General features: G+C 52.2%; 1 protein-coding gene across 5 annotated transcripts in view; it reads left to right on the plus strand.

Annotated features, from left to right (window-relative positions):
• Positions 1-1,717: 1,717 nt before the first annotated feature.
• The window catches only part of AFAP1 (actin filament associated protein 1), a 201,577-nt gene continuing 175,608 nt past the window's right edge, over positions 1,718-27,686 (plus strand). For 4 of the 5 annotated variants that reach the window (XM_064286205.1, XM_064286201.1, XM_064286204.1 and 1 more), the window contains exon 1: positions 1,718-1,813. In XM_064286205.1, coding sequence (XP_064142275.1) covers positions 1,786-1,813 — 28 coding nt within the window. In that variant the 5' untranslated portion in view covers positions 1,718-1,785. Of the gene's footprint in view, positions 1,814-2,721; positions 2,828-27,686 lie in introns of those variants that run through there. The other variant, XM_064286203.1, reaches the window with a different exon arrangement.

Raw genomic sequence — 27,686 nt, forward strand, 5'->3', positions numbered from 1 at the left:
AGACGTGTGGGGGAAAGATTGGGTAGGACCATGCAAATAAGGTGTATGGAACCCTAACCAGGTATGGTGGTTGTTCTGTGTTCGGTTGGCTAGGCCATGATTCTCAGTGTTGTGTGGCTATCCTCCTCCATCCTGTGATCTGACATAAGTTTCCTATTACCTTTATTTTTTAATACCGTCCATTTTATGTGTTGTAAATCCTACCCTCTGTGTTAATGAGGCAAGGTTGGTGTGGGGTGTATCTTGAGTGACAGTCTTCCAGGAGGGCCTGACTAAAGCCCCACCCTTACTCAAGACACTCCCTTCCCTGGGGTGTGGCCTGCATCCAATGTGTACGTGAGGGTGCTCTTGCGGGCTCTCTGCCTCTGAATCCTGTGTCCAGCTTGTCATTGCCTGACCCCCAGTTCTTGGGACTTGAGCCAGTGGTCTTTCGTCTGACCTGTTGATTATGGAATTCTCCAGCTTCCACAGCCGCGTGGGCTGGAGACCTATCGTCTGTTCTGATTAGCCAGCTTCTGCAGCCTGCGAGCCAGCAGCCTGTCACCTGGCCTGCTGATTTCGGTTCATCGGCCCCTGCAGCCAGGTGAGTGAGGAGACCCACGGGTTTGGGACTTACCAGCCTCCACAAGTGCGTGAGCCATTTCCTTGATGCCATTAGTGAGTTCTGCGAGATGTCACAGCCAATTACTGAACCCACAGACGTGAGGGGAGTGCTGAGGGGAGGGGGAGCAGGTGGTGATAGAGACGGCGGAGTGGGGCGGCAGCTTGGGAAAGCTGGACGTTTGGGACGTGTTTGGCCTCCACCTCACAGGAACCAGCTTTGTGCTGAGCCTTAGAAACAAAGTATTCATTTAGTGTGCAAGTGTGTGTGCAGGGAACGTTTTGTGTATGTGCATCGAGTGTGAGTACGTGTGTGTAGGGAGTGTTTGCGAGTGTGTCTGTGAGGGTGTGTAGGGGTCTATGTTCTGTGTGTGTGCAATAGAATGTGAGAGTGCATGTGTGAGTGTATCTGTGTGTGTGTATGAGTGTATGTGCAAATGAGTGTGGGTGCAAGTGTGTACGTGTGTGTGCACATGTATGCAGAGAGGTGGGGTGAGGTCTGCACCATCCACTCTTCATTCTGGCCATCCATCCCACCAGCTGTCCTGAGTTCGCCCGCCCCCCGCCCCTTCCTGAGCACAGACCAGTCTGGTGGGCCCTGCCCTGTCCTGGAGAGGCCCACACCTCACATGGACAGAAAACTCTCCATTTCCTGTTGTAAATCCTAATCGACCTGTTATCCTGGGTGATCCTAACCTCCTGCCTCACCTGAGGTGCAGGGGATACGGAAGGCAGGGAAGGAAGTAGGACAGGCAAGGACATGGCGCAGATGTGGCATGGAGGTCGGCAGCCCCGGAGGGAGAACGCGGAGAGGGCAGGTGGAGGGGTGAAAGAAGCACTTTGTTTGGCCAGGAGGAGTCCGAGGTGCCTTCTGGGCTGCAGCTGGGGCTGGGGCTGCAGATGGCAATCCCAGAAGGGGTAGGTGGCCCTAAAGCTTGGGAGAGGCCACGGAGGCCTGGCCCATCCACCCTCACAAGCAGAGGTGGCCAAGAAGTGGGAGGCAGAGGAGTACCCCAAGGGTCGGCTACAGGGTCAAGATGAGACAAGGCAGAGAGGTTTTACAGCTGGGAGGCGTGGGGAAGGCAAACCGCAAAGGCCCGGGGCGGGACCTGCGGGCCAACTGCCTCAGAGGCCTCAGTCTGCAGCAGTCCCACTGCACCGGACCATCAGGGAAACGTCTGTCGAATGAATCAGAACTCGACCAGGGAACGGGGTACGTGACTGCGGGCAGCCTGGCGCCTCGCTCCTTGGGTCTCAGTTTCCCTTTATGTCAAGCAGGTGGGTGGGCTTGGGACTTGCTCAAGACCCCGAATTCTGGGTTAGGGGAGCTCCCCCGCGGTCTGGCCCCCAGTGTATGTGGGTCCCCGGGGCGCCCCGGCCCCCAGTCTCCAGCCCCGCAGCTGTGGGCCCTGCCGTACCTCGCCAGGTAGTCCCCTGCCCCCGGCCCGGCAACCCGCAGTCTGTCTCCCACCCCCGCCCTGCAGTTCCCTGCCGTCGACCCCTCTGCCCCGGGCCCCAGGCCCCGCAGCCAGCCTACCCCGTAGTCTCCCCCACACTGTCCCGCCGCCGCTCGCCCCGCGGGCACGGCCCCGGGCCCCTCTGCTCCCTGCCCCGCCCTCCCCCCCCTCCGCCCCCGGCCCCATCGCCCCTGGCCCTGCGCCCCCAGCCCAGCAGCCCCCGGCCCCGCAGCCCCCCGCCCCGCAGTCCCCGGTCCAACAGCCCCCCGCCCCGCAGCCCCCCAGCACTGAGACCCCGCCCCGCAGCCCCCGGTTCTGCGCTCCCCGCCCCGTAGCCCCCGGCCCCGCAGCCCCCCAGCCCGGAGCCCCGAGCCCGGCAGCCCCCGGCCCCGCAGCCCCCGGCCCCGCAGTCGCCGGTCCAGCAGCCCCCGGCCCCGCAGCTCCCCAGCCCGGAGCCCGCAGCCCCGCAGCCCCCCGCCCGGCCTCACCCGGAGCCCCGCCCAGGCCCCGCCCCGCCTCCCTTTGTCTCCGAGGCCCCGCCCCCTCCCCAGGGCCGGCTCCCCATTGGCCGGGGGCGTGGCGGGGCGGGGCGCGCGGGGTGCCTGCGCAGTGCTGCCCGGCTGCTCCCCGCGCGGCCGAGCCCGAACCCAGCGGAGCCGACCGGCCCGTCCGGACCGAGGAGGCCCCGCCCGGCCATTGTTGGGCCCCGCGGCTGTCGGTCTGTCGGCGCGGCCGGTGCGGCCCGGAGCCAGGCGGCCGGGGGCGGCGAGGTGAGGCGCGCGGGGCCGGGGCGCGGGGTCCCGGGGGGTCGCCAACCCGAGCTGCGGGGCGGTGGGGACTGACCCGGCTCCCGGCGCCCGCATTGTCTGGGCCTCGGCGGCACCGGGCAGCGCGCGGCTGCGACCTGCGTGGGCCGGCGCCTGGGCGAGTGGGGGGCTGTCGGGGCCCCACGGCGTGCCCGCTTCGCTCCGCGCCTGTCACCGAGGGCGACCTGCGTGGGCCGGCGCCTGGGCGAGTGGGGGGCTGTCGGGGCCCCACGGCGTGCCCGCTTCGCTCCGCGCCTGTCACCGAGGGCGACCTGCGTGGGCCCGCGCGCGTGTGGTGTCTGGGTCGCCCTGCGAGTGGGGGGCTCTGCGCAGACCCCCGCGATGTGCCCGGCTCTCTGTGCCTGTCAGCGAGGCGACTGCGTGGACCGTCACCCTGCGCGTGGGGGACTGCGTCCAGACCCCCGTGCGCTGCCGGGCGTGATGCCCACCCCACTCAGGTTGCGACCCCACCTCTTGGTGCGTTTGTTGGTCCATGTGCTGGGAGGGGTCCTGTGATGGGGTCGTGTGTTGGAGGGGTCCTGGGTTGGGGTTCGTGTCCTGGGGGTCCTGGGTTGGGGTCCTTATGTTGGGGTCGTGTGCTGGGGCAACGCGGGCTGTAGCCGGCTGTGCGCGGGGCGCGGTTGGCCTGGCGGGGACGACAGACCCCCCTCTTAACTGCCTCATTTGCCAAGTGCGCCGCAGCCAAGGGCAGGTCGGGCGGCGCGGAGTGGGGGGCTGCGGCTCCCTGGGGGCACGGACTGTCACCGGCCCGCCCGCCGCCTTTCGGCCTTTCCTGCTTGGGGCCGGCTGGGATTGGAGCGAGCCGCCGGGCCCTGCGCTGCATGGTTTCTTCCGTTGGGATAGGGAGGAAAACAGCTCTGGAAACCCAGCTTGTCCTGAGCCGCGCGGCCCGGGCGGGGAGGGAAAGTCCACGGATTTGGCGGGCTGGACACGCGTTTGAAGAAGCGCCCACACCCAGGGCCTGGCCGTTACAGGGAGAGGCCAGATCCAAGGACCAGATCCAAGCGGTGGGCGGTGGGTGGGGACGGGGACCCAGGCCACCCTCAGGCCTGGAACTTCTCGGCCACTGGATGAAGTGGGATCCTGCGTTTACTCAGCCTTCAGCAGACTTTTTAAAAACACCCCTTATGTTCCAGGGATTATCTTGTTTTCAGGCTGCCAAGTCAAACAAGACAGGCTCTCCTTTGTGACTGTTAGGATCCTCAAGGGAACACACCAGAACAGGTACCAGCAGCTCTAATATCCCACCTGAGATTCTCTGTGAACGAGATGGTGGTGTATAGGGAACAAGAAGATGAGACAAGCCGTAAGGTAGCCTGGCTGTCACAGTCCAAATTTAGCATCCTCAGGCTCTTGTTAGAAGCCCTCAACCCCCTCCACTCCTGCCTTGTCCCCCCTTGTCCCCGAGTTCCAGTCATTCTGTGCTCAGTTTAGGTGGTGCCTTCCCTCTGAAGCCTTCCTAGATCTCCTTACCTCCTGCCCGTCAAGAGCCCAGAAGGTCTTCAGGGCAGAGGGTTTGGGCAGGAAGTGGTTAAGTGTAGTACAGCTTCAGCCCTGCTCCCTTGGGGTCAGCACAGTCTGGAGAGAGCCGGAAAGAGGTGCATGCAAATGAGAGGCTCTTTCCTATACCCGGAATCCAAGTGCTTCCTAGTGTTTAGAATCTGCAGTTCTTCCATTCTCCAAAGGGTTTTTAGATTAACAAACCAGGGGCTGCTGAGTCACTCCGACTCATGGTGACCCCTTGGTGTCAGAGGAGAGCTGTGCTCCATCGTGTTTTCAGTGGCTGGTTTTTTTGGAAGTAGATTGCCAGGCCTGTCTTTTGAGGCGCCTCTTTTCTGGGTGGATTGGAACCACTTTTTGGTTAGCTGCGAAGCTCGTTAACCGCTTCCACCACCCGGGGACTCCTTTAGATTGATGCTGTTGTTGTGTGCCATCGAGTCGATTTTCGGCTCCTAGTTTTTTTAGTGTCCCCTGTGTGACGGAGAAGAACTGCCCCGTAGGGCTTTCTAGGCTGTAGCCTGTACGGGAGCAGGTTGCCAGGTCTTTCTCCCATGGAGCAGCTGGGTGGATTCGAGCAGCCAACCTTTCTATTAGCAGCCAACTGCTTAACCAACAAGCAGCTGTGCCACCAGCTAGTAGGTTAAAAAAAAAAAAGTAGGTTAGTAAGCCAAAATACCAAACCTGTTGCCATCGAGTCTGTTCTGACCCGTACCGACCCTATAGATTATGTCATTGTCAGGTGCTGTGGAGTTGCTTCCAACTTGTAGTGACCCTGTGTACGACAGAAGGAAACACTGCCCGGTCCTGCGCCATCCTCACAATCGTTGTTATGCTTGAACTCTTTGTTGCAGCCACTGTGTCAATCCACCTCGTTGAGGGTCTTCCTCTTTTGCGCTGACCCTGTACTCTGCCAAGCATGACGTCCTTCTCCAGGGACTGATCCCTCCTGACAACATGTCCAAAGTATGTAAGACGCAGTCTCGCCATCCTTGCTTCTAAGGAGCATTCTGGCTGTACTTCTAAGATAGATTTGTTTGTTCTTTTGGCAGTCCATGGTATATTCAATATTCTTCGCCAACACCACAATTTAAAGGCATCAGCTCTTCTTCCGCCTTCCTTATTCATTGTCCAGCTTTCACATGCATATGGTGCGACTGAAAACACCATGGCTCGGGTCAGGTGCACCTTAGTCCTCAAGGTGACATCCTGGCTTTTCAATGCTTTAAAGAGGTCCTTGCAGCAGATTTGCCCCATGCAACGCATCTTTTGGTTTCTTGCCTGCAGCTTGATCGTGATGCTGTGGGTTAAAGTTGCTGTTAGTTCCTCACATCTGACTCATGTCAACCCTATAGGACAGAGTAGAACTGCCCCATAGGGTTTCCAGGGCAGTAGATCTTCTCTGAAGCAGGCTGCCCTATCATTCTCCCTGGGCGCAGCTGGTGGGTTTGTATCGCCAACCCTTTGGTTAGCACCCAAGCGCTTAACCTCTGCACCACCAGAGTCTGTATGAGTCAGGATCGACTCACTGGCAGTGGGTTTGGTTTGATCTGTAGTATTAATTCCCAGTGTTTGCTCTGTAAGGTCACTATGAGTCAGAATTGACTCGACGGCAATGGGTCTGGTTTGGTGTTTTTGGTTTGCTGCCTAGTGTGGCGTACTTGATTAAAATTTATTGGGTCCAATTCCGGCTCCGGAATTAATTTACTTTATGATCCTGGAAAGCTCAGCTTCTTTGACTGTGAAGGTCACAAACCAGGTAATTTCTAAGAACCTTCTCAGCCCTGAGTTTCTAATCCCGTCGGTCGAATGCAGCGGAGGAAATTTTGTTAGTGGCTCTGGCAGAAATAGTGGAGGTTTTTGACAATGTAGGTTCTAAAGTAGAAGTTCTTTTGCTTTTAAAAGAAGCTTGGTTGAGTAGGCGCGTACTGTGTCCCAGAACTAAGGCGGGCATCTATGATCGCACCTGGGGGACTTTTTTGGTATCGGTCCTTCAAATTTTCTTCATAATCCTGGTTTACTTGCAACGTCTTCGCCATCTCCACATGGTTTGGTTTTTTTTTCTTAGTGCAGTTGTTGGGTGCAGACCTTTTGTCTGGAATATTTCCTTGATCTTTTATGTGTCCTATGAAGTCTGAGATTTTATTTTGGGGAATCGGAAACAAACAGAACCTTGGGAGTGCCTTGAGGGGGTGTACTTGGCTTTGTATAACGGGTACATTCCGACAAAAGTTTAAAATTACTGCTCACAGAAAATTGCATGGTATGTCCAAGTGACCTATCAGGAAGTACCACTTCTAAGGAATATAGTAATTGATCCTTTCAAAGATCAAACCCCCTTCCAGTTTATCTTTGGTGAGGTGGGAATTTGGTGTGCTTGATTTTCTTCAAACCGCAAGTCTCCGTCTGCAGAAAGGACACACAATTTCTCCTGCTATTCTTACTTATTTGGATGATTATAGGGATTAAAAATAGATGAATATAGCCCTCAGGGTAGCTATTTGGTAGAGTGTGGTGCTGCGGAGTTAAAGTTTTTACATAGCTCAGTAGGATTTTCGCCTTCATTTTGCTGTGTAGTCTTTTCTCAATTTCAGAAAGGTACTTGTTTCTATTCTCTTTTGAACTCAGAGATTTCCACAGGTGATTTGTGTGGCTCTGGGACTTTATTTTCCCAGGGGTGTCCAAAAACTCTCCTGGATTGCCTTCCTGGTTTTCAGAGAGTGTATTAGTGCTGTAAGGAGGCCTGGTGGTACAGTGGTTAAGTGCTCGGCTGCTGACCAAATGGTCGGTGGTTCGAACCCACCAGCCACTCCTTGGGAGAAAGATGTGGCAGCCGACTACCGTAAAGATTACAGCCCTGGAAACCCTATGGGGCAGCTCTCCTCTGTCCCACAGGGTCGCTATGGGTCAGAATCGCCTGGACGGCAGTGGGTTTGGTTTGGTAGTTTGGTTATCATCGCTGTGACAGAAACTGCGAGTGGATGGTTGTTCTGCGTGAAGAGAGTGCTGTTTCCCTTCTGCCAGGCTTGATTTTTAGGTTGGAAAAGATGGCGGGCAGGTGCCTCATGACAGAAGAGGCACTGCTCACTTTTTGTTTTTTAAAAAGGCTTAATTAATTAATTAATTATTGTGCTTTAAGTGAAAGTTTACAAATCAAGTCAGTCTCCCGTACAAAAGTTTTGCACACCTTGCTATGTCCTCCTACCTGCTGTCCCCCTAATGAGACAGCACACTCTTCCTCTCCACCCTGTATTCCCCGAGTCCATTCGTCCAGCTCTTGTCCCCCTCTTTCTTCTCATCTCCCCTCCAGACATGAGCTGCCCACATAGTCTCATGTGTCTACTTGAGCCAAGAATCTCACTCCTCACCGGTATCGTTTTCTGTCTTATAGTCCAGTCCAGTCCCTGTCTGAAGAGTTGGCTTCGGGAATGGTTCCAGCCTTGGGCTAACAGAGGGTCTGGGGACCATGACCACTGGGTTCCTTCTAGTCTCAGTCAGACCATTAAATCTGGTCTTTTTATGAGAATTCGAGGTCTGCGTCCCACTTTTCTCCTGTTCTTTCGGGGGTTCTCTGTTTTGTTCCCTGTCAGGGCAGTGATCTGTGGTATCCAGGCACCATCTGGTTCTTCTGGTCTCAGGCTGATGGAGTCTCTGGTTTATGTGGCCCTTTCTGTCTCTTGGGCTCATCTTTACCATATGTCTTTGGTGTTCTTCATTCTCCTTTGCTCCAGGTAGGATGAGACCAATTGATGCATCTTAGATGGCCTCTTGCTAGCGTTTAAGGCCCCAGACAACACTAGTAACATTAAAAAAATTTTTTTTATTGTGGTGAAAATCTACACAACAAAACATTAGCCATTCTAGAAGTTCTACGTGTAAAATTCAGTGACACTGATTATGGTCTTCATGTTGACAACCATCCTCACTGTGCTTTTTTAAAAATAATATTTTATTGTGTTTTTGGTAAAAGTTTACACAGCGAGTTAGGTTCCTGTTTGACTATTTCCACCCATCTAGTTCAGTGACATTAGTTATGTTTTTCATGGTGCGTCAACATTCTCTTCAGCTGGGCTCTGGTTGTTCGGTTTCCAGCGCTCCAGGTTCCCTGCTCCCGTACTTTCTCATCTTTGCTTTAGGGTAAATGTTGGCCTTTTCGGCTCATACAGATGGCTTTTTAGTAGTGCACTGCTCTTGCGAATAATATGTGTGCCACTCTGCTATTTCACTGAAAGGCCACGTCGGGATAGTTTTGGTTCAAGGTTTAAAGAATGTCTCAGAACAACAGTCTCGGGGAGCCCTCTGGTCTCAACTGGTCCAATTAGTCTGGCCTTTTTTTAGGAATTTGAGTTTTGTTCTACATTTTTCTCCTGCTCTATCCAGGACCTTCTATTGTGACCCTGGTCGGAACAGTCTGTGGACTCTCACTACCATTTTCTACATCATTCCAGCACCACTAACAGAAACTCAGTGTCCCCCTGAGCAGCCCCGTTTCCCACCACCTCCTTTCTTAAATAGGGCAAAGCTTTATGTAGAAAGAAAAGAGGGGAAGGGACTATCCCTCCACTATAAGATTTGCAAGCCTCTCCACGTTGGACTCTACGTTTACTTCAGAGTTGTCCTTGCTGGTTCTAGTTTATTATTATTATTTTATTGTGGTAAAATTTATGTAACAAAGAGTTTGCCGTGTGAACCGTTTTCAAGCATACGATTCAGTGACATTAGTTACGTTCCCAGGTTATGCAACCACTAAAAGTTCCCCAAGGTTTTCGTCACCCCAAGCAGACACTCGTCCTCCTTAGGCGGCAGCTCCTCATCCCCTCCTCCCACCCTGGTAACCACTTAATCTGCTTTGGTCTCTGTGTGTTTGCCTGTTCCAGATATTTCCTGTAAGTGGGGTCATGCAATAGTCGTCCTTCCATGTCTGGCTTACGCGACTCAGCATGATGCTTTGAGTTTCATCCCTGCTGTGGCGTGTGTCGGGATTCCATCTCTCGTGGTGGCTGAGTGGTATTCCGTGGTCTGGATGGACACGTTCTGGGTATCCGTTCGTCTGTCAATGGGCACTTGGGTTCTTTCCACCTCCCGGGGGCTGGGAGTAGTGTGCAGTGCTCTTACCGCAGAAGTGGGCATCCTTGCTGCCGTGCAGGCCCCAGACTGAGCTTAGTGCTCCCCATCACTGGAGGCTCCTTGGACTGATGTCCTGCAGGCATGAGGCGGCTGCTTGGAGACAGCACTTCAAAGGACTGATGGTACTTCCCTTTTTCAGATTGCGATGACTCTAAACTAGCCTCTGGCTGGTACAAACGGTGAACGCTTGGCTGCTAACCGAAAGGTTGGAGGTTCAAGTCCACCCAGATGTACTGTGGAAGAAAGGCCTGGCAATCTACTTCTGAAAAATCAGTCGTGGGAAACACTGTGGAGCGCAGTTCTACTGTGACACACATGGGTCGCTCTGAGTGGGAACGGACACATCGGCACCTAACAACAACAACAACAACAACAATAATAGGGCATAAGATGCGGAAGAGACAAAGACAGCGAGTCTGCTGTGACTCCTTTGTGACGAGCTGGGTGGTCATGGTCTCGGGGGAGAATCTCTACGGGTGCGATTTCAGTTCTGTGTGGTTAGCGCTGTGGTGAGGTCGGCATGGGTGTCTGGGGCTGGGTTGGAACACATGAGTCCAGCATTCACTCTCCTACATGGTACCTAGTTGATCAGGTGTTATGAATTCAATCAAAAGACCAAACCATTTGCCATTGAGTCGATTCCAACCCGTGGCTACCTGTGTGTTGCCTAGTAGAGCTGCTCTGTAGGGTCTTCATGGCTGTGACCATTTGGAAGCAGATTATCAGGGCCTTTCTTCCACTGTGTCTCTGGGTAGGTTTGAACCTCCAACCTTTTGGTTAGTAGGCAAGTGCTCAACTCTTTATGCTACCCAGAGACTCCTTGTGGATGAAATAAAAGACAAAACCAAACTAAACCTGTTGCCATCAGGATGGTTCTGACTCATAGTGACCCTACAGGACAGGGTAGAACCAACCTATAGAAACTGTGTAATCTTTACGGAAGCAAACTGCCACATCCTTCTCCCCTGGAGTGGCTAGTGGTTCGAACCACCAACCTTTCAGTTAGCCGCCAAGCGGTTAATCACTGCACCACCAAGGCTGTTGTTGTTAGGTGCTATCCAGCCAGCTCCAACTCATAGGGACCCTATATACAACAGAACAAAACACTGCCCAGTCCTGCGCCATCCTCACAATCATTGTTATACTTGAGCCCATTGTTTCAGCCCCTGTGTCAGTCCATCTTGTTGAGGGTCTTCGTCTTTTTTGCTGACCTTCTACTTTACCAAGTATGATGTCCTTCTCCAGGGACTGGTCCCTCCTGATAACATGTCCAAAGTACGTGAGACGCAGTCTCACCATCCGTGCTTCTAAGAAGCACCAGGGCTAGTGGCCCCAGAAGGATATGTTGAAGACCTGACTCTGGTACTGTGAAAGTGACCCTGTTTGGAAATAAGGCTTTTCTTTGAAGATGTTGTCAGTTAGATTGACAGGAGACCACACCGGAGCAGGGTGGGTCCTAATCCTATATGAGCAAGGTCCTTATAAAGAGGAGAAGAGACACAGAGACCGAGACAGAGGAAGGATGCCATGTGACCCTGCAGCTGCAGCCCAGGAACTCCAGGAGCCACCAGGATCTGGGAGAGAGGCAGGAGCAGTCTCCCTCAGAGCCTCAGAAGGAGCCAACACAACACGGCCGACGCCCTGGTCTCGGACCCCCAGCCTGCAGGGCTCTGAGACCATACATTTCTGTTCTTATATGCTCACTATTGTGGTATTTTTTTACTGCAGCCCCAGGAGACCAAAACATCAGTAAGACGTGTGTCGTTTCTGGGTGCCGTTGAGTTGATTCCAACTCATAGTGACCCCATGTGTTACAGACTAGAACAGCCCTATAGGGCTTTCTAGGCTGCAATCTTTACAGGAAAGAGCCCTGGCGTTGCGGTAGTTAAGTGCTCAGCTAGTAACTGAAAGGTCGGCTGTTCGAACCCACCAGCTACTCCATTGGAGAAAGAGGTGGTGATCTGCTTTCTTAAAGATTACCCTACCTCCCCCAAAATACCCATTGCTGTCAACTCCATTCCTGCTCATAGCGACCCTACAGGACAGAGTGGAACTGCTTCACAGGGTTTCCAAGGCTGTCATCTTTACGAAAGTGGACCATCACATCTTCCTCCTGTGGAGCGGCTTTGGAAATCCTGTGGGACAGTTCTGCTCTGTCATACGGGGTCACTGTGCGTCCAAGTCAACTCGACGGCTGTGGGTTTGAGTTTTGGTAATCTTCACAGGAGCAGATTGCCAGGCCATTCTCCCATGGAGCTGCTGAGTGGGTTTGAACTGTCAACCTTTCAGTTAGCAGCCAGACCCTTAACTGTTGCACTCCCGGGCTTCTTGGTAAGACATGCATGGTGGGTTGTAAGGTAAAGGAAGGGCAGGGAATGCCCTAAACCTGAAACGTGTAGATGGTCTGGGCAGTCTGGGATTCCTCACTTCTGCGTTTATCAGCACAAGGTCGATGCCAGTCTGTGGCCTCTTATTTTGGGTGGGAAGAGGGCATCTCTGCCTTTTGATTTGATGAAAGGAGCGACACTTGTTGAGTGTTGACAGCAGGTGGGACACTAGGTGTCTCCACGTGTATTACCCTGTTAGTTTTCTGTTACCACAAACTAGTGGCTTAAGGAGCCCTGGTGGCACAGTGGTGAAGAGCTTTGCTATCAACTGAAAGGTCAGCAGTTGGAATCCACCAGCTGCTCTTTGGAATCCCTGTGGGGAAGTTCTGCTCTGTCCTACAGGGCCACTGTGAGTAGAAATCAACTCAGCAGCAGTACGTTCGGTTTGGTTTTGATGGTTTAAAACAGCTATCTCTGAGGCTGGAGGTCCCACGTGGGTCTCACTGGGAAAAAATTCAGGTGTCGTCAGTACTGTGTTCCTTATGGAAGGTCCTGGGGTGGAATCGCTTCCAAGCTCATCTCGGTTGTTGCCGAATTTGGTTCCTTGTGGTTGTAGCACCGAGGTCCCTGTCTCCTTGTTGGCTATCATGTAGGGGTAGGCACCCTTAACTCCTCCTAGAGGCTTCTTTCTGCCCCTTTCAGGTGACCCCAGCGTCTCAGAATCCCACAGTCTCTTCTTCTCCTTCTATCATGGATTGAATTGTGTTCCCCAAAAATATGTGTCAACTTGGTTAGGCCATGATTCCCAGTATTGAGTAGTTGTCCTCCATTTTGTGATTATAATTTTATGTTAAAGAGGATTAGGGTAGAATTGTAACACCCTTACTAAGGTCACATTCCTGTTTCAATGTAAAGGGGGTTTCCCCAGGGTGTGGCCTATGTACCACCTTTTATCTTAAAAGAGATGAAAGGGAAGCAAGCAGAGAGTTGGGGACCTCATACCACCAAGAAAGCAGTGCCGGGAGCAGAACATGTCCTTTGGACCCTGGGTCCCTGCGGGGAGAAACTCCTAGTCTGGAGGAAGGTCGATGAGAAAGCTGACAGAGCAAGAAAGGCTCCCCCTGGAGCTGATGCCCTGAATTTGGACTTAGCCTACTTTACTGTGAGGAAATAAATTTCTTTTTGTTGAAGCTATCCACTTTTTTTTTTTATCCACTTATTGTACTTCTGTTACAGCAGCACTAGGTGACTAAGACACCATCCACGTGTGGTATTTCTATTATAGCAGCAGTGGGTGACTAAGACACCTTCTGTTGCATGTCTCCATTCTCCACACAAAGAAAGTTCTGTTTATAGGGCGCCAAGTGATTAGGTTGGGCCCACCTGGATAGCACATGATACTTGTCTTAGTTACCTGGTATTGCCGTAACAAATACCACAAGTGGGTGGCTTTAACACACAGAAGTTTATTTTCTCACAGCTCAGGAGGCTAGAAGTCTGAATTCAGGACACCGGCTATGGGGAAGGCTTTCTCTCTCCGTTGGCTCTGGAGGAAGGTCCTGGTCTCCTTGAGCTTCTGCTCCTGGGGATCTTCACGTGGCTTGTCATCTCTCTTCCCCATCTCTGCTTGCTCGCTTCTTGCCTACTCTCTTGTATCTCGAAAGAGGTTGCCTCAAGATACACCCTACACTACCTCTGCCTTTTTAACATAACAAAGACAACCCACTCTCAAATGGGATCATAACCATAAGCATAGAGGTTAGGATTTACAACACATATTTTCTGGGGTCACAACGCGTTCCATAACAGTACTCTTCCCATTTCAAGGTCTGTAGCCAAGTCCCTTATGCGGTGTAATATAACAGCCACAGCTTCCTCACGTGTTAATGACGCCATGCCAGAGCAGGGTGGGTCCTAAACCTAATCCCTTCTGAATAGTGTCTCCTCAAAGGAGAAGAATAGACACAGAGACACACATGGGGCGGGGGGGGGGGTGGGGTGGGGTGGGGCAGGGAACAGATGCCAGGCCACGAGAGGATCAGCTCTAAGCCAAAGAGTGCCAAGGTTCTCTTGGGGCTCCCAGCAAGGAAGGGATGGGCAAGTGAACATCTTTGTGGGGCTGGGCTTCTGCTGACCACAGTGACCTAACTTATTTATTCCAGCAGCCTACGAGACTGTTATTGTTACCCTCGTTTAACAAATAAATAAACCAAGCACAGACATTTTAAGTAAATTATGAGGGCCACTCAGACCCCTGTTAAATAGCAAGACTCTTCTGCCCACTCTCTGTTTGGGCCTTCTTGCCACGGCTGTTGGTGAAGTTTATAGCGGTGAAGGCAGGGCAGTCAGAACCAGATCTAAATTTTCTGTTTTGGAGTTTTTAAATGGGCTGCTCTGATTACAGAAGTTTTGCCAAGAAGTCATTGGAGTAATTCCTGTACTTGAAAAAAACACCCACGCGGGGAATTTGGGGCCTTGAGTTGTCAAGATTTACTTGAAGGCCTCATGGAGAGGTGAAAAGTGCATGACTCCTCGTCCGTCTCCAGAATGGAAACAGCTGAGTCAACAGGACAGCCAGGCACATTCCTGAATTTTAGGGAATCTAAATTGGTTCAAGGAGTCCTGGTGGCACAGCGGGTAAACACTCAGCTGCTTACTGAAAGGTCGGAGGTTTGAACCCACCAGCCGCTCAGTGGGAGAAGGATGTGGAAATCTGCTTCCAGAAAAAATTACGGCCTTGGGAACCCTGTGGGGCAGTTCTGCTCTGTCCTCAAGAGTTGCTATGAGTTGGAATTGACTCGTCGGCTATGGGATTGGTTCAAGGCTAAAGTGAAGCCCAGTAAACAGAGTTCATACCTTCACTCTGAGTTGGGAGACTGGTGCGTCTGTGGTCCAGGCAGTGTTTGCACCTTCACTGAGAGTCAGGTGTCTGGTGCCTCTGTGGTCCACGGAGTATTTGCACCTTCACCGAGAGTCAGGAGATTGGTGCCCCTGTGGTCCACGGAGCATTTGCACCTTCACCAAGAGTCAGGAGATTGGTGCTTCTGTGGTCCACGGAGCGTTTGCACCTTCACCGAGAGTCAGGAGATTGGTGCTTCTGTGGTCCACGGAGCGTTTGCACCTTCACCGAGAGTCAGGAGATTGGTGCTTCTGTGGTCCACGGAGTATTTGCACCTTCACCGAGAGTCAGGAGATTGGTGCCCCTGTGGTCCACGGAGCGTTTGCACCTTCACCGAGAGTCAGGAGATTGGTGCTTCTGTGGTCCACGGAGCGTTTGCACCTTCACCAAGAGTCAGGAGATTGGTGCTTCTGTGGTCCACGGAGCGTTTGCACCTTCACCGAGAGTCAGGAGATTGGTGCTTCTGTGGTCCACGGAGCGTTTGCACCTTCACCGAGAGTCAGGAGATTGGTGCTTCTGTGGTCCACGGAGCGTTTGCACCTTCACCGAGAGTCAGGAGATTGGTGCTTCTGTGGTCCACGGAGCGTTTGCACCTTCACCAAGAGTCAGGAGATTGGTGCTTCTGTGGTCCACGGAGCATTTGCACCTTCACCAAGAGTCAGGAGATTGGTGCTTCTGTGGTCCACGGAGCGTTTGCACCTTCACCAAGAGTCAGGAGATTGGTGCTTCTGTGGTCCACGGAGCGTTTGCACCTTCACCGAGAGTCAGGAAATTGGTGCTTCTGTGGTCCACGGAGTATTTGCACCTTCACCGAGAGTCAGGAGATTGGTGCCTCTGTGGTCCATGGAGCATTTGCACCTTCACCAAGAGTCAGGAAATTGGTGCCTCTGTGGTCCATGGAGCATTTGCACCTTCACCAAGAGTCAGGAGATTGGTGCCTCTGTGGTCCACGGAGCATTTGCACCTTCACCAAGAGTCAGGAGATTGGTGCTTCTGTGGTCCACGGAGCGTTTGCACCTTCACCAAGAGTCAGGAAATTGGTGCTTCTGTGGTCCACGGAGTATTTGCACCTTCACCGAGAGTCAGGAGATTGGTGCTTCTGTGGTCCACGGAGCGTTTGCACCTTCACCAAGAGTCAGGAGATTGGTGCTTCTGTGGTCCACGGAGCGTTTGCACCTTCACCAAGAGTCAGGAGATTGGTGCATGTGTGGTCCACGGAGTGTTTGCACCTTCACCAAGAGTCAGGAGATTGGTGCTTCTGTGGTCCACGGAGCGTTTGCACCTTCACCAAGAGTCAGGAGATTGGTGCCTCTGTGGTCCACGGAGCGTTTGCACCTTCACCAAGAGTCAGGAGATTGGTGCATGTGTGGTCCACGGAGCGTTTGCACCTTCACCAAGAGTCAGGAGATTGGTGCATGTGTGGTCCACGGAGTATTTGCACCTTCACCGAGAGTCAGGTGTCTGGTGCCTCTGTGGTCCACGGAGTATTTGCACCTTCACCGAGAGTCAGGAGATTGGTGCCTCTGTGGTCCACGGAGCGTTTGCACCTTCACCAAGAGTCAGGTGTCTGGTGCCTCTGTGGTCCACGGAGCATTTGCACCTTCAGAGAGAGTCAGGAGATTGGTGCTTCTGTGGTCCAGGGAGCTGCCATGGGTTGGTCTACAAGCACTCTGAGACCAAGCACAACTGTGTGTGATCGCATAGGTGTTTGCAATAATTTTTCATGAAGATTTGCTTCCCTTTGTAATAAATGACAAGCTCTGATTTGAAATAAATTCCTTGTTGTTGTTGCTAACTGCTGTCAAGTCCACCGCCGACCCACGGTGACCTGAAGCACAATGGAAGGAGCACCACCACCTGGTCCTGCACCACCCCCATGATCCATCGTGCATCAGACCATTGTGATCCATTGGGTTTTCATTGCTGAATTATGGAAGTCGATTGCCAGGCCTTTCTTTGTAGTCTGTCTTAGTCTGGAAGCTCCACTGAAGCCTGTTCAGCAACACAGCAGCGCACAGGCCTCCACCAACGGATAGGTGGAGGCTTTCCACCTGGCCTTCAGGGATGGGCAAACTGCCTGAAGCTCTGTGCGGAAATTTGGCGTCTGTGCATATGTGTGTTTGTAGGGAATTGATAGCTTTCCATACATTGTCGAAGAAGTTGGGGTCCAAATAATTTAAGAACATGCTGCTTAGCCTCATAGTCTTGTTGCTCAAGTGTCAGATTTTGTTTAAAAATTAAATACCTATTTTTAACAAGTTATTCAGGCACATAGTTTTAAGAGTCAAAAGACTTAGAACAAAAAAATACCAATCCCTTGCCCCACCCTTCTCCACCCTGCTCCCTGCTCCCCAGAGGCAACCACTTTTAGCTTTTTAGCTCTTTCTTCTGGATTTTTTTTTTTTTAACATCTTACTATGGAAGAAGATAAATGGGGAAGATTTCATTCTACTGGGATCAGCAATGAACCCATGGAAGCAGCGATCAAGAAATCAAATGATGTATCTTGTTGGGCAAATCTGAAAAATACCTGTTTAATGTTTTAAAAAGCAAAATGTCGCTCTGATGACTGAGGTACACCTGGCCTAAGCCAGAGTCTTTTCAGTTTCCTCATGTGCACGTAAAACTTGGATAATGAAAAAGGAAGACAAAAGAAGAATGGATGTGTTCAAACTGTGGTGTTGGCGAGGAATATTGCATGTACCATGGACTACCAGAAGAGCAAACCAATTAGTCTTAGAGGGTAATACAACCAGATTGTTCCTTGGAATATATCCTTTTCTTGGAAAACTACTGACAAATTTGCTCAATAAAGAGTTGACACAGTCTCACGCACACACACACACACACACACACACACATTCACACCCAGAAGACAGACCCCACGTGAAGATCCATCCATAAGACATGGAACGCCAAGGAGCACCTGGGCTACCAACAAGGAGGGAACCTCCCCTACAGAAGATGTCCTGTGTTTTGAATTAAATTGTGTCCCCTCCGAAATGTGTGTCATCTTGGCTAGGCCATAATTCCCAGTATTGTATGATTGTCCACCATGTTGTCATCTGATGTGATTTTCCCATGTGTTGTAAATCTTACCTCTATGATGTTAACGAGGAGCGATTAACAGCAGTTATGTTAACGAGCCAGGACTCAATCTACAAGACCAGGTTTTGTCTTCAGTCAATCTCTTTTGAGATATAAAAGAGAGAAGTGAGTATTGAGACAGGGGACCTCATACCACCAAGAAAGTAGTGCCAGGAGCAGAACGCATCCTTTGGACCCAGGGTCCCTGTACTGAGAAGCTCCTAGACCAGGGGACGATTGATGACAAGGATCTTCCCTGAGAGCCAACAGAGAGAGAAAAACTTCCCTTGGAGCTGGTGCCCTGAATTCAGACCTCTAGCCTACTGGACTGTGAGAGAATAAACTTCCGTTTGTTGAAGCCATCCATTTGTGGTATTTCTGTTACAGCGGCACTAAAACCCAGTGCCGTCTAGGTGACTGAAATACCCTGACTGGGACTTGTACCTTTCAGAACTGTGAGACAATAAATACTCGTTCTTCAAGGCCACCTGTTTGTGTTACCTCAGTGCTGCGTAACAGAGAAGACTGTCAATGTGGAGGTAAAGTAGAGGATCAGCGAAAAAGAGGAAGACCCGCAACGAGGTGGATTGACACAGTGGCAGCAACAGTGGGCTCAGGCATAACAACCATTGTGAGGGTGGCGCAGGACCAGGCAGGTTTCGTTCTGTGGTACATATGGTCACTTAGTCGGAACTGACTGGACGGCACCTAACAACAACAACAATCTTTATGGAAGCAGATCACTGGATCATTCTCCCTAGGAGCCACTGGGTGGGTTCAAACTACCAACCTTTCAGTTAGCAGTGAGGTTTGTTGGGGTTTTGTGTCATCACCGCCACCATTATTGGGGGCTTACTATGTTCCAGACACCATGCTCAGTAGTTTACAAATAAGCACTTTGCAAATGTTATATCTTTTCATCTTTGCAGCAACCCTGTACGCTAGCTGACTTCTTAATTCACAGATGATGACGCTGTGAGGTCAAGGGCCTTGAGTACTCGCTCGGAGCCGCGTAGGAAGCGCGAGTCAGACTCTGTGCTTTTAGTGTCTCGGTTGTCTAGTGTTGCTCTAACGGAAATATCACAAATGGGTGGCTTTAACAGAAATTTATTATTTTCTCACAGTCTAGGGGGCTAGAAGTTTGAATTCAGGGGACCGACTCTAGGGGAAGGCTTGCTCTCCGCTCTGGGGGAAATCCTCGTCTCAGCTTCTCCAGGGTTCTTCTCTGCGTTCCTTGGAGGTCTCCACGTGGCATCTCTCTTTCCCCGATTTGGCTTGCTTGCTTCTGTGCCTAATCTGCCTTTTTTATATGTCAGAAGAGGTCGGTTTTAGACAACTCTACACAGATGTGGCCTCAGTAGCGTAAGAAAACCCTATTCCCAAATGGAATTACATCCACAGGTGTAGTGGCTAGGATTTACATCACATATTTTTGGGGGACACAGTTCAACCCAAGGACCCCTGGTGGCACAGTGGTTAAGTGCTCAGCTGCTAATTGAAAGGTTGGTAGTTTGAACCCACCCAGCGGCTCCTAGGGAGAAAGACCGGTGATCCGCTTCCATAAAGATTGTCGTTGTTGTTAGGTGCCGTCAAGTCAGTTCCGACTAAGTGACCCTATGTACCACAGAATGAAACCCTGCCCGGTCGTGCGCCACCCTCACAATGGTTGTTATGCCTGAGCCCACTGTTGCCGCCACTGTGTCAGTCCACCTTATTGCGGGTCTTCCTCTTTTTCGCTGATCCTCTACTTGACCAAGCATGATGTCCTTCTCCGGGCACTGATCCCTCCTGATAACATGTCCAAAGTACGTGAGATGAAGTCTCACTGTCCTTGCTTCCAAGGAGCACTCTGGCTGTATTTCTTCCAAGACAGACTTGTTCATTCTTCTGGCAGTCTATGGTATATTCAATGTCCTATAAAGAATACAGCCTAGAAAGCCCTGTGGGACAGTTCTCCTCCGAAATGTGGGGTTGCTATGAGTTGGAATCGATCTGACCGCACCCAACAACAACAGAGCTCAGTTTGTAACAGCACGCTGCACAGCCTGTATCTGTTATCTTTATTGGCGTCTCTAAGTGCTGTGATCTTGGTGTGCCTCAGAACTAGTACAGTACAGCTTTTCAGGGGGGACCAGAGCTCAGAGCCAGTGAGTGCTGGTGGGCACTCCAGGTGCTTTCCCGCTGTTGGCCTGCAGGGGCTCCTTGTGGTGCTCAGCTGGTCTGAAGTGTCTGTGCTCTCTTGTCCATCCACTCACTCGCTCGCTCACTCACTCACTCATTCATCCATTCACATATCTCACTTATTCACTTGTTCATTCACTCACTCATCCATCCACTCACTCACTCTCATTCATTCGCTCATTCATCCATTCACTTGCTCACTCATCTACTCACTCACCACACACTCACTCAGTCATTCACTCACTCACTTGTTCATCCACTTATTTACTCTCTAACTCATCTACTCATTCATGTAGTCATTTACTAATTCACCCACTCACTCATTTACTCACCCACTCATTCATTCACTAATTCATTCACCCACTCATTTACTCATTTACTTGCTCACCCCCTCATTCACTTGTTTGCTCACTCACTCTCACTCATCTCTACTCATTCACCCACTCGTTTGTTCACTCACTCATTTATCCATTCATTTACACAGTCATTCACTCCTTCATATTCATGCACTCCTTCACTTGCTCACTCACTCGCCCGTTCACTCACTCACTCATCCACTCACTCATTCCTCCACTCACTCACCCCCATTCACTCCTTCACTCACTCTCTCTCTCATTCACTTGTTTATCTACTCATTCATTCACTCTTTCACTCGCTCACCCACTCATTCATTCACTCACTTGCTCATGTACTTATTCACCCAATCCCTCACTCATTCACCCATTCACTCACTCACTTATTCATTTATTCATTCATCCAGTAGCTACTGAGTGCTTCATCTCCTGAGAGGAGCCTACAGCTGAGCCCCAGCCCAGGGGAGCTCATGGGCACGTACAGAGCAGGGCAAATGTGCACTGAATGAAGGCGTAGGATCCTTACAGATGCAACCAGAGAGGTATGCATAAACACAGAGCTTGGGACTGCAGAGGGAGAGAAGGCCCGATGGGGGCGGAGCACACAGGGAGGTAGGGAGCGTTCCAGTCGTGCTGTGAAGGAGGAGGGGCTCCCAGGAGCGGGGGGGCCTGCAGATCAGCTCACTTACAAAGCTGCCCCAGATTCCATTTGCTTTTTTGCGGGGCACAGTGAGTTACCAGCTCAAGGCAAGTGTCATCTCTTTGTTGGGAATGTTGTCTTTGTGTTGTGTTTGATTTTTGCACATTGGAGCAACCTGAGAAATATGACTGGAGACGGTCCCTGACCTGGCCGGTCACCAGAAGGGAAAGCACTGAGGTCACCCCAGCCCAACCTGGAGACACTCCAGCTGATCGCTTATTTTGAGAAGACAAAGAAAGCTGCCATGCAGGCACGAGAGGCGCCTCACCTGAAAAGACAGGCACAGAACTCCTGTCTGTCCTCTGAACGAGGTAACTTGAGAAAGCAAGCGGTTGTCTGACTCCTACCACCCGGGACACGTAGTCCTTTGTAGCACAGTGGAAAGAATTGCTGAAGCTCCCAGATAGTGCTGGTTGACCAGTTCCCCACCGAGCCTCCAGTATGGTATCCCCGGGGAATGGAAACGACAGCTTCGTCCTGGCCTGGGCTTGGGCCATGGCTCTGCCCGGTAATTATGAGTGACATGTGGTCTCCGGCCATCACTTCACTTGATCTCAGTGCCTTATCTAAAGTGGGCAACGCTGTACACAGTGCACGAGGGAAAGAACCCTGAAATGAGACAGTGGATTTGAAGTGCTCTGCACAGTGTGAGGTCGCGTTCAAACTGTGGAGTTGGCAAGGAATATGGGATATACCATGGACTGCCAGAAGAACGGACAACTCTGTCTCGGAAGAAGGACAGCCAGAGTGCTCCTCAGAAGCAAGGATGGCGAGACTACGTCTCACGTACTTTGGACATGTTGTCAGGAGGGATCAGTCTCTGCAGAAGGACATAATGCTTAGTAAAGTAGAGGGTCAGCAAAAAAGAGAAGACCCTTAAGGAGGCGGACTGACACATGAGCTCAAGCACAACAGTGATCGTGAGGATGGTACAGGACCGGGCAGTGTCTTGTTCTGTTGGACACAGGGTTACTATGATTCAGAACCTACTCAATGGCACTTAACAACAATATTCCTTTGGAAGGAGCCCTGATGGCACTGTGGTTAAGCACTCGGTGGTAAACGAAAGGTCGGTGGTTCGAGCCCATCAACTGCTCCATGGGAGAAAGATGTGGCAGTCTGCTTCTGTAAAGATTTACAGCTTTGGAAACCCTATGGGGCAGCTCTACTTTGTCCTATAGGGTCCCTATAAGTTGGAATAGACTTGACAGCAATGTTTTTGTTTTTTTTTTTTGTATGGAGGTACAATACTCTCCTTAGGTGAAACAGGACGGCTAGAGGGGGCTGGGGTTGGGTATTTCCCCTCCTCCATGTTGTTAAAAATAAAAACCAGTTGCTGCCCACTGATTCTGACTCATGGTGCCCCATGTGTTATGCTGTGGTGAAACCCAGGTTGGCTGTCACTGGGTGCCTTTGAGTTGACTCCAGCCCATGGTGCCCCCGCGCGACAGAGTAGAACTGCTCCATATGGTTTTCTAGGCTGTCATCTTTATGGAAGCAGATGTCCAAGTCTTTGTCCCGTGGAGCCTCTGGTGGGTTCAAACTGCAGACCTTTTGGTTAGCAGCTGAGCACTTAAGTGTTGTGCCACGAGAGCTCCTTCCAGGTTGGCTGGGGTCTGGTAAAGTAGCTTCCCTCAAGGGTAGGCCGTCCCAAGAGCACTATTTCAAAATGGTCACTTTTTCTGGAAGCAGGAAGGGATTTTCCTGAAGCCTCATAGGGGGAAGGGAGTGGGGCTCTGGGAGGTCAGACTCTGATGTTGGGTCTCCAGGGGTTTTCTCTCTCAAGCTAGTCACCTCTAGGGATTGGTCAGTTACCCCATAAGTGTTCCTGTTGGCACGGGATTGAATCTCGCTCATGGAGACCCCCCGTGTGTGGAGTAGAACCGCTCTATAGGGCTTTCAGAAGTAGATCACCAGGCCTGTCTTTCCAGGTACCCCTGGATGTATTCGAACCACCAACCTTTTGGTAGCAGCCGAGTGCTTAACCCTTTGAACCACCGTTTGTCTATTTCATATCATGGAAGCAGACAAACTTTGTCCTTTCATCCAGCAGCGTGTTGTCACGATCCATCTCTGTCGTGGCGTGTATCAGGGCCTTGTTTCTCCTTAGGGCCGAGGAGTCCTCCACTGTGTGGACGGGCCACGTTGTGTGTATCCATTCCTCTGCTCGTGGACACTGGGGTTGTTTCCACGTTTTGGCTGTTGTGAACAGGGCTGCGGTCAACGTTGGCGTACAGAAAGCAATGGTGATGCTGGTTGTGACGGGTCAGAACTTCCTGATGTTCCCCACCTGGAAGAAAAATTTTCACTCATGTTTGGTTTTTGCCAAGGGGCCCAGGAGCTGGAAGTTTGTGGGTTGAGACCCATGTTATGTAAGTGTTTTTGGGCACGGGAGAGTGTCTGTCGTTGGGTTTCTGTGACACAGCGGAGGTGGGTTTGTACCCAGTTGGCATCAGATGTCTGCTAGGTGCTTTCTTTGCTCTTGTGGTGAGTTTTATTCTAATGACTCCTGCAGGGAGGCTGGCATCAGCTTTGCCACTGGATATTTATAGCTACTTTTGTCCTGTGGCTTCCTTGAGGAGTTGTCTGCAGTTCTCACCAAACCACACAGCCTGTTCCAAGGTGCTCCTCCTTCCTGAGCACCTTTGGATATGCTTCCCAGGGCCCTGCCCTTTTTTTTTTAAATTGTGGTGAGAAAATGCATACCAAAACACAGGCCACCTCAACAATTTCTACATGTACAAGTCAGTAACACTGATTACGTTCAAGTTGTGCAACCGTCTCGCTCTCCTTTTCCAAGTCACCCCACCACTAGTGTCGTGGACTCACTGCCCTGAGCAGACTCTCCTCTCCCCTCCTCCCCCCACTTGGTAACACTAAATAGCCTTTGGTTTCTGTCCATCTGCTTGTTTCACATGAGTGAGACGTACAGCATCTGACCTTCCGGGACTGACAGACGTCCCTTGGCATGATGTTCCCAAGGTCCGTCCGTGTGTGGCGCGCATCAGGACCTCGTTTCTCTTTATGGCTGAGTAGTATTCCACGGTGTGGATGGGCCACATTCTGTGTATCCGTTTATCTGTTGGTGGGCATGTTGGTTGCTTCTACTTTCTGGCTGTCGTGAAAAGTGCGGTAGTAGACACTGGTGTGCAGAGTGCCCACTTGGTGTCTGACCGTTGCCCAGGTGAAGAAGGCCTGCAGCCAGCTCTTCCTGCTGCCTGTGATGAGATCCTCCCCCTCCCACGCCCCTCCCTCCTCCCCCTGCCCCCGCCCCTCCCTCCTCCCTCTGCCCTCACCCCTCCTCCTCCCCCTGCCCCTGCCCCCACCCCCTCTCCCTCTTCCCCCTGCCCCCACCCCTCTCTCCCCCTTCCCACTTCCCTCACCCCCGCTCCCTCCTCCCTCTTCCCTCACCCCCTCTCCCTCCTCCTCCCTGCCCTACCCCCTCCTCCTCCCCAGTCCTGTCCTCTCTCCCTCTTCCCCTGCCCCCACCCCTCTCTCCTTCCTCCCACTTGCCCCTGCCCTGCCCCCTCTTCCACCTCCCCATGCCCCGCCCCTCCCCTCCTCCCTTCTGCCCCCACCCCTCTCTCCCTCCTCCCTCTTCCCTCACCCCTCCTCCTCCCCCTGCCCCTGCCCCCACCCCCTCTCCCTCTTCCCCCTGCCCCCACCCCTCTCTCCCCCTTCCCACTTCCCTCACCCCCGCTCCCTCCTCCCTCTTCCCTCACCCCCTCTCCCTCCTCCTCCCTGCCCCCACCCCCTCCTCTTCCCCACATCCTGTCCTCTCTCCCTCCTCCCTCTTCCCTCACCCCCTCTCCCTCCTCCTCCCTGCCTCCACCCCCCTCTCCCTTCTCCCCCTTCCTCCACCCCTCTCTCCCTCCTCCCCCTGCCCCCTCCCTCCTCCCTCCGCCCCCATCTCTCTCTCCCTCCTCCCCCCGCCCCCACCCCCTCTCCCTTCTCCCCTCCTGGGTGCTGCTAATTGGAAGGCTGGAGATTCGAATCCACCCAGAGGTGGCACAGAAAAAAGGCCTGGGGAACTAGTTCTGAAAAACCGGCCACTGAACACCATACAGAGCACAGTTCTACTCTGAAACACACGTGGTGACCGTGAGTCAGAGTTGATTCCACGGCAAATGTTCTTTAAAACTAAAAAGGTTTCGTAGCGTCTTAATTGTTTACCTGCCTCATCATAGGATACTTTTTGCGCTTCATCCCAACATCGCCACTGGAGTGATCTTGCCACAACAAACAAGGTTTTTTGTTTTTTTTTAATTGTACTTTGGATGAGGGTTTGCAGGTTGCGGGTGAGTGAATGAGATGTCAGCAAGGACGGTTCGTGATCTGTGAAGCATGGTGTATGCGTTAACGATGACCTGTGTGCGGCGTTTCTGCACTAGCTGTATGAGCTCTGTCAAGGATGCCTGTTGTTGTTGTTGCTGATGTCAGGCCGGCCTCCGACTCATGGCACCCCATGTGCTGTAGAGTAGGGTTCTCGTGGCTGTAACCTTTCAGAAGCAGATTGCCAGGCCTTTCTTCTGTGGTGCAGCTGAGTTCAAACTGCCAACCTTTAGGTTAGTGGTCAAGTGCTTCACTGTTTGTGCCACGCAGGTTCCTTAGCACATGTGTAGCTCTGCCTGATCACACCAGCATGCACCCATGTCGTACACTCACTTGGCAGATCTCTAGCCCTGCCTGATCACACTAGCACACACCCATGTTGTATACTCCCAGGGCACATCTGTAACCCTGACTGATCACACCAGCATGCACCCATGTTGTACACTCACTTGGCACGTCTGTAACCCTGCCTGATCACACCAGCGAGTACCCATGTTGTACACTCACTTGGCACATCTGTAGCCCTGCCTGATCACACCAGCATGCACCCATGTTGTACACTCCCAGGGCATATCTGTAACCCTGCCAGATCACACCAGTGTGCACCCATGTTGTACACTCCCAGGGCACATCTGTAGCCCTGCCTGATCACACCAGTGTGCACCCATGGTGTACACTCCCGTGGCGCATCTCTAGCCCTGTCCGATCACACCAGTGTGTACCCATGTTGTATACTTCCATGGCGCATCTCTAGACCTGTCTGATCACACCAGCGTGCACCCATGTTGTACACGTCCATGGTGCATCTCTAGCCCTGCCCGATCACACCAGTATGTACCCATGTTGTGCACTCCCACGACACATCTCTAGCCCTGCCTGATCACACCAGCACGCACCCATGTTGTACACTCCCATGGCACATCTGTAGCCCTACCTGATCACACCAGTGTGTACCCATGTTGTACACTACCACGGCACATCTATAGCCCTGCCTGATCACACCACTGTATACCCAGGTTGTGCACTCCCAGGGCACATCTGTAACCCTGCCTGATCACACCAGTGTGCACCCATGTTGTTTGCTCACACGGCACATATCTAGCCCTGCCTGACCATACCAGCATGTACCCATGTTGTACACTCCCATGGCACATCTGTAGCCCTACCTGATCACACCAGTGTGTACCCATTTTGTACACTCCCACGGCACATCTATAGCCCTGCCTGATCACACCACTGTATACCCAGGTTGTACGCTCCCAGAGCACATCTGTAACCCTGCCTGATCACACCAGCGTGCACCCGTGTTGTTTGCTCACAGGGCACATATCTAGCCCTGCCTGACCATACCAGCATGTACCCATGTTGTACACTCCCATGGCACATCTGTAGCCCTACCTGATCACACCAGTGTGTACCCATGTTGTACACTCCCATGGCACATCTGTAGCTCTGCCTGATAACGCCAGAATACACCCACGCTGTGCCTTTCTGTGGCTGTGTGCAAGCCCTGTTCCATCAGCTCACAAGCATGTTTTCTCTAGAGTTAGCAAAGCCAGAGGGGAGGCCCCTCCCCCATCCTGAGCTGTCGGGGGAGGAAGCCCTCTCCTGCCTGTATTTGGTGGGATTGTCTCCCAGGCCTGAAGCGACAAGAATGGGCAATGAGAGGTCTCCTTGCTGCTAACCAGCCACTCCACAGCGTAGAGGGGAGGGAAGGCGGAAGGCACGGGGAGTCATTTCTCGGCAATTTGCCCAAGTCTTTCTTCACCCATCTGCTCAGAGGGTGACCGGCATCACAAGCGCGAGGCCTGCAGAGACAGCTGGGCAGGGTCAGGCCAGCGGGATTGAGGGCTTTTGTGGCCTCCTGACAGCCGGGACAGAGCTGCCAGGACTTGGTGGCTTTCTGGGGAAGGCAGGGTGAGCCAGGGGACCGAAAAAGGAGCAGAAAGACAGTCCCCTCCTTCAGGCTCCGTCTGGGAGGGATCACTGGAGAGGTAGGCGGTTAGGAACTCCGGAAGTGGAATCCCTCAAAAGCACACTCACCGCACTTTGTTTTTTCTTTGTGGTGAAAATATGCCCGACAGAACGCACACCTGTTCAGCAGTTTCTGCAGGTACAGTTCATTGACAGTGGCTACCTTCTTCACACTGCGTCGCCATTCCCGCTATCTCCACCCCGTCGTCCTACCACCATTAACTTTTCCTCTCTCTGCGCCTCCCAGGGCTTGTCTGTGCTTTGAGTTCCTGCTGTCATTGTGATCCCATGTGGGTGATTCTTTAGAAGGGCAAAGCATTCAAGG

Source organism: Loxodonta africana, chromosome 5 (assembly GCF_030014295.1).
Source record: "Loxodonta africana isolate mLoxAfr1 chromosome 5, mLoxAfr1.hap2, whole genome shotgun sequence".
Taxonomy (NCBI): domain Eukaryota; kingdom Metazoa; phylum Chordata; class Mammalia; order Proboscidea; family Elephantidae; genus Loxodonta; species Loxodonta africana.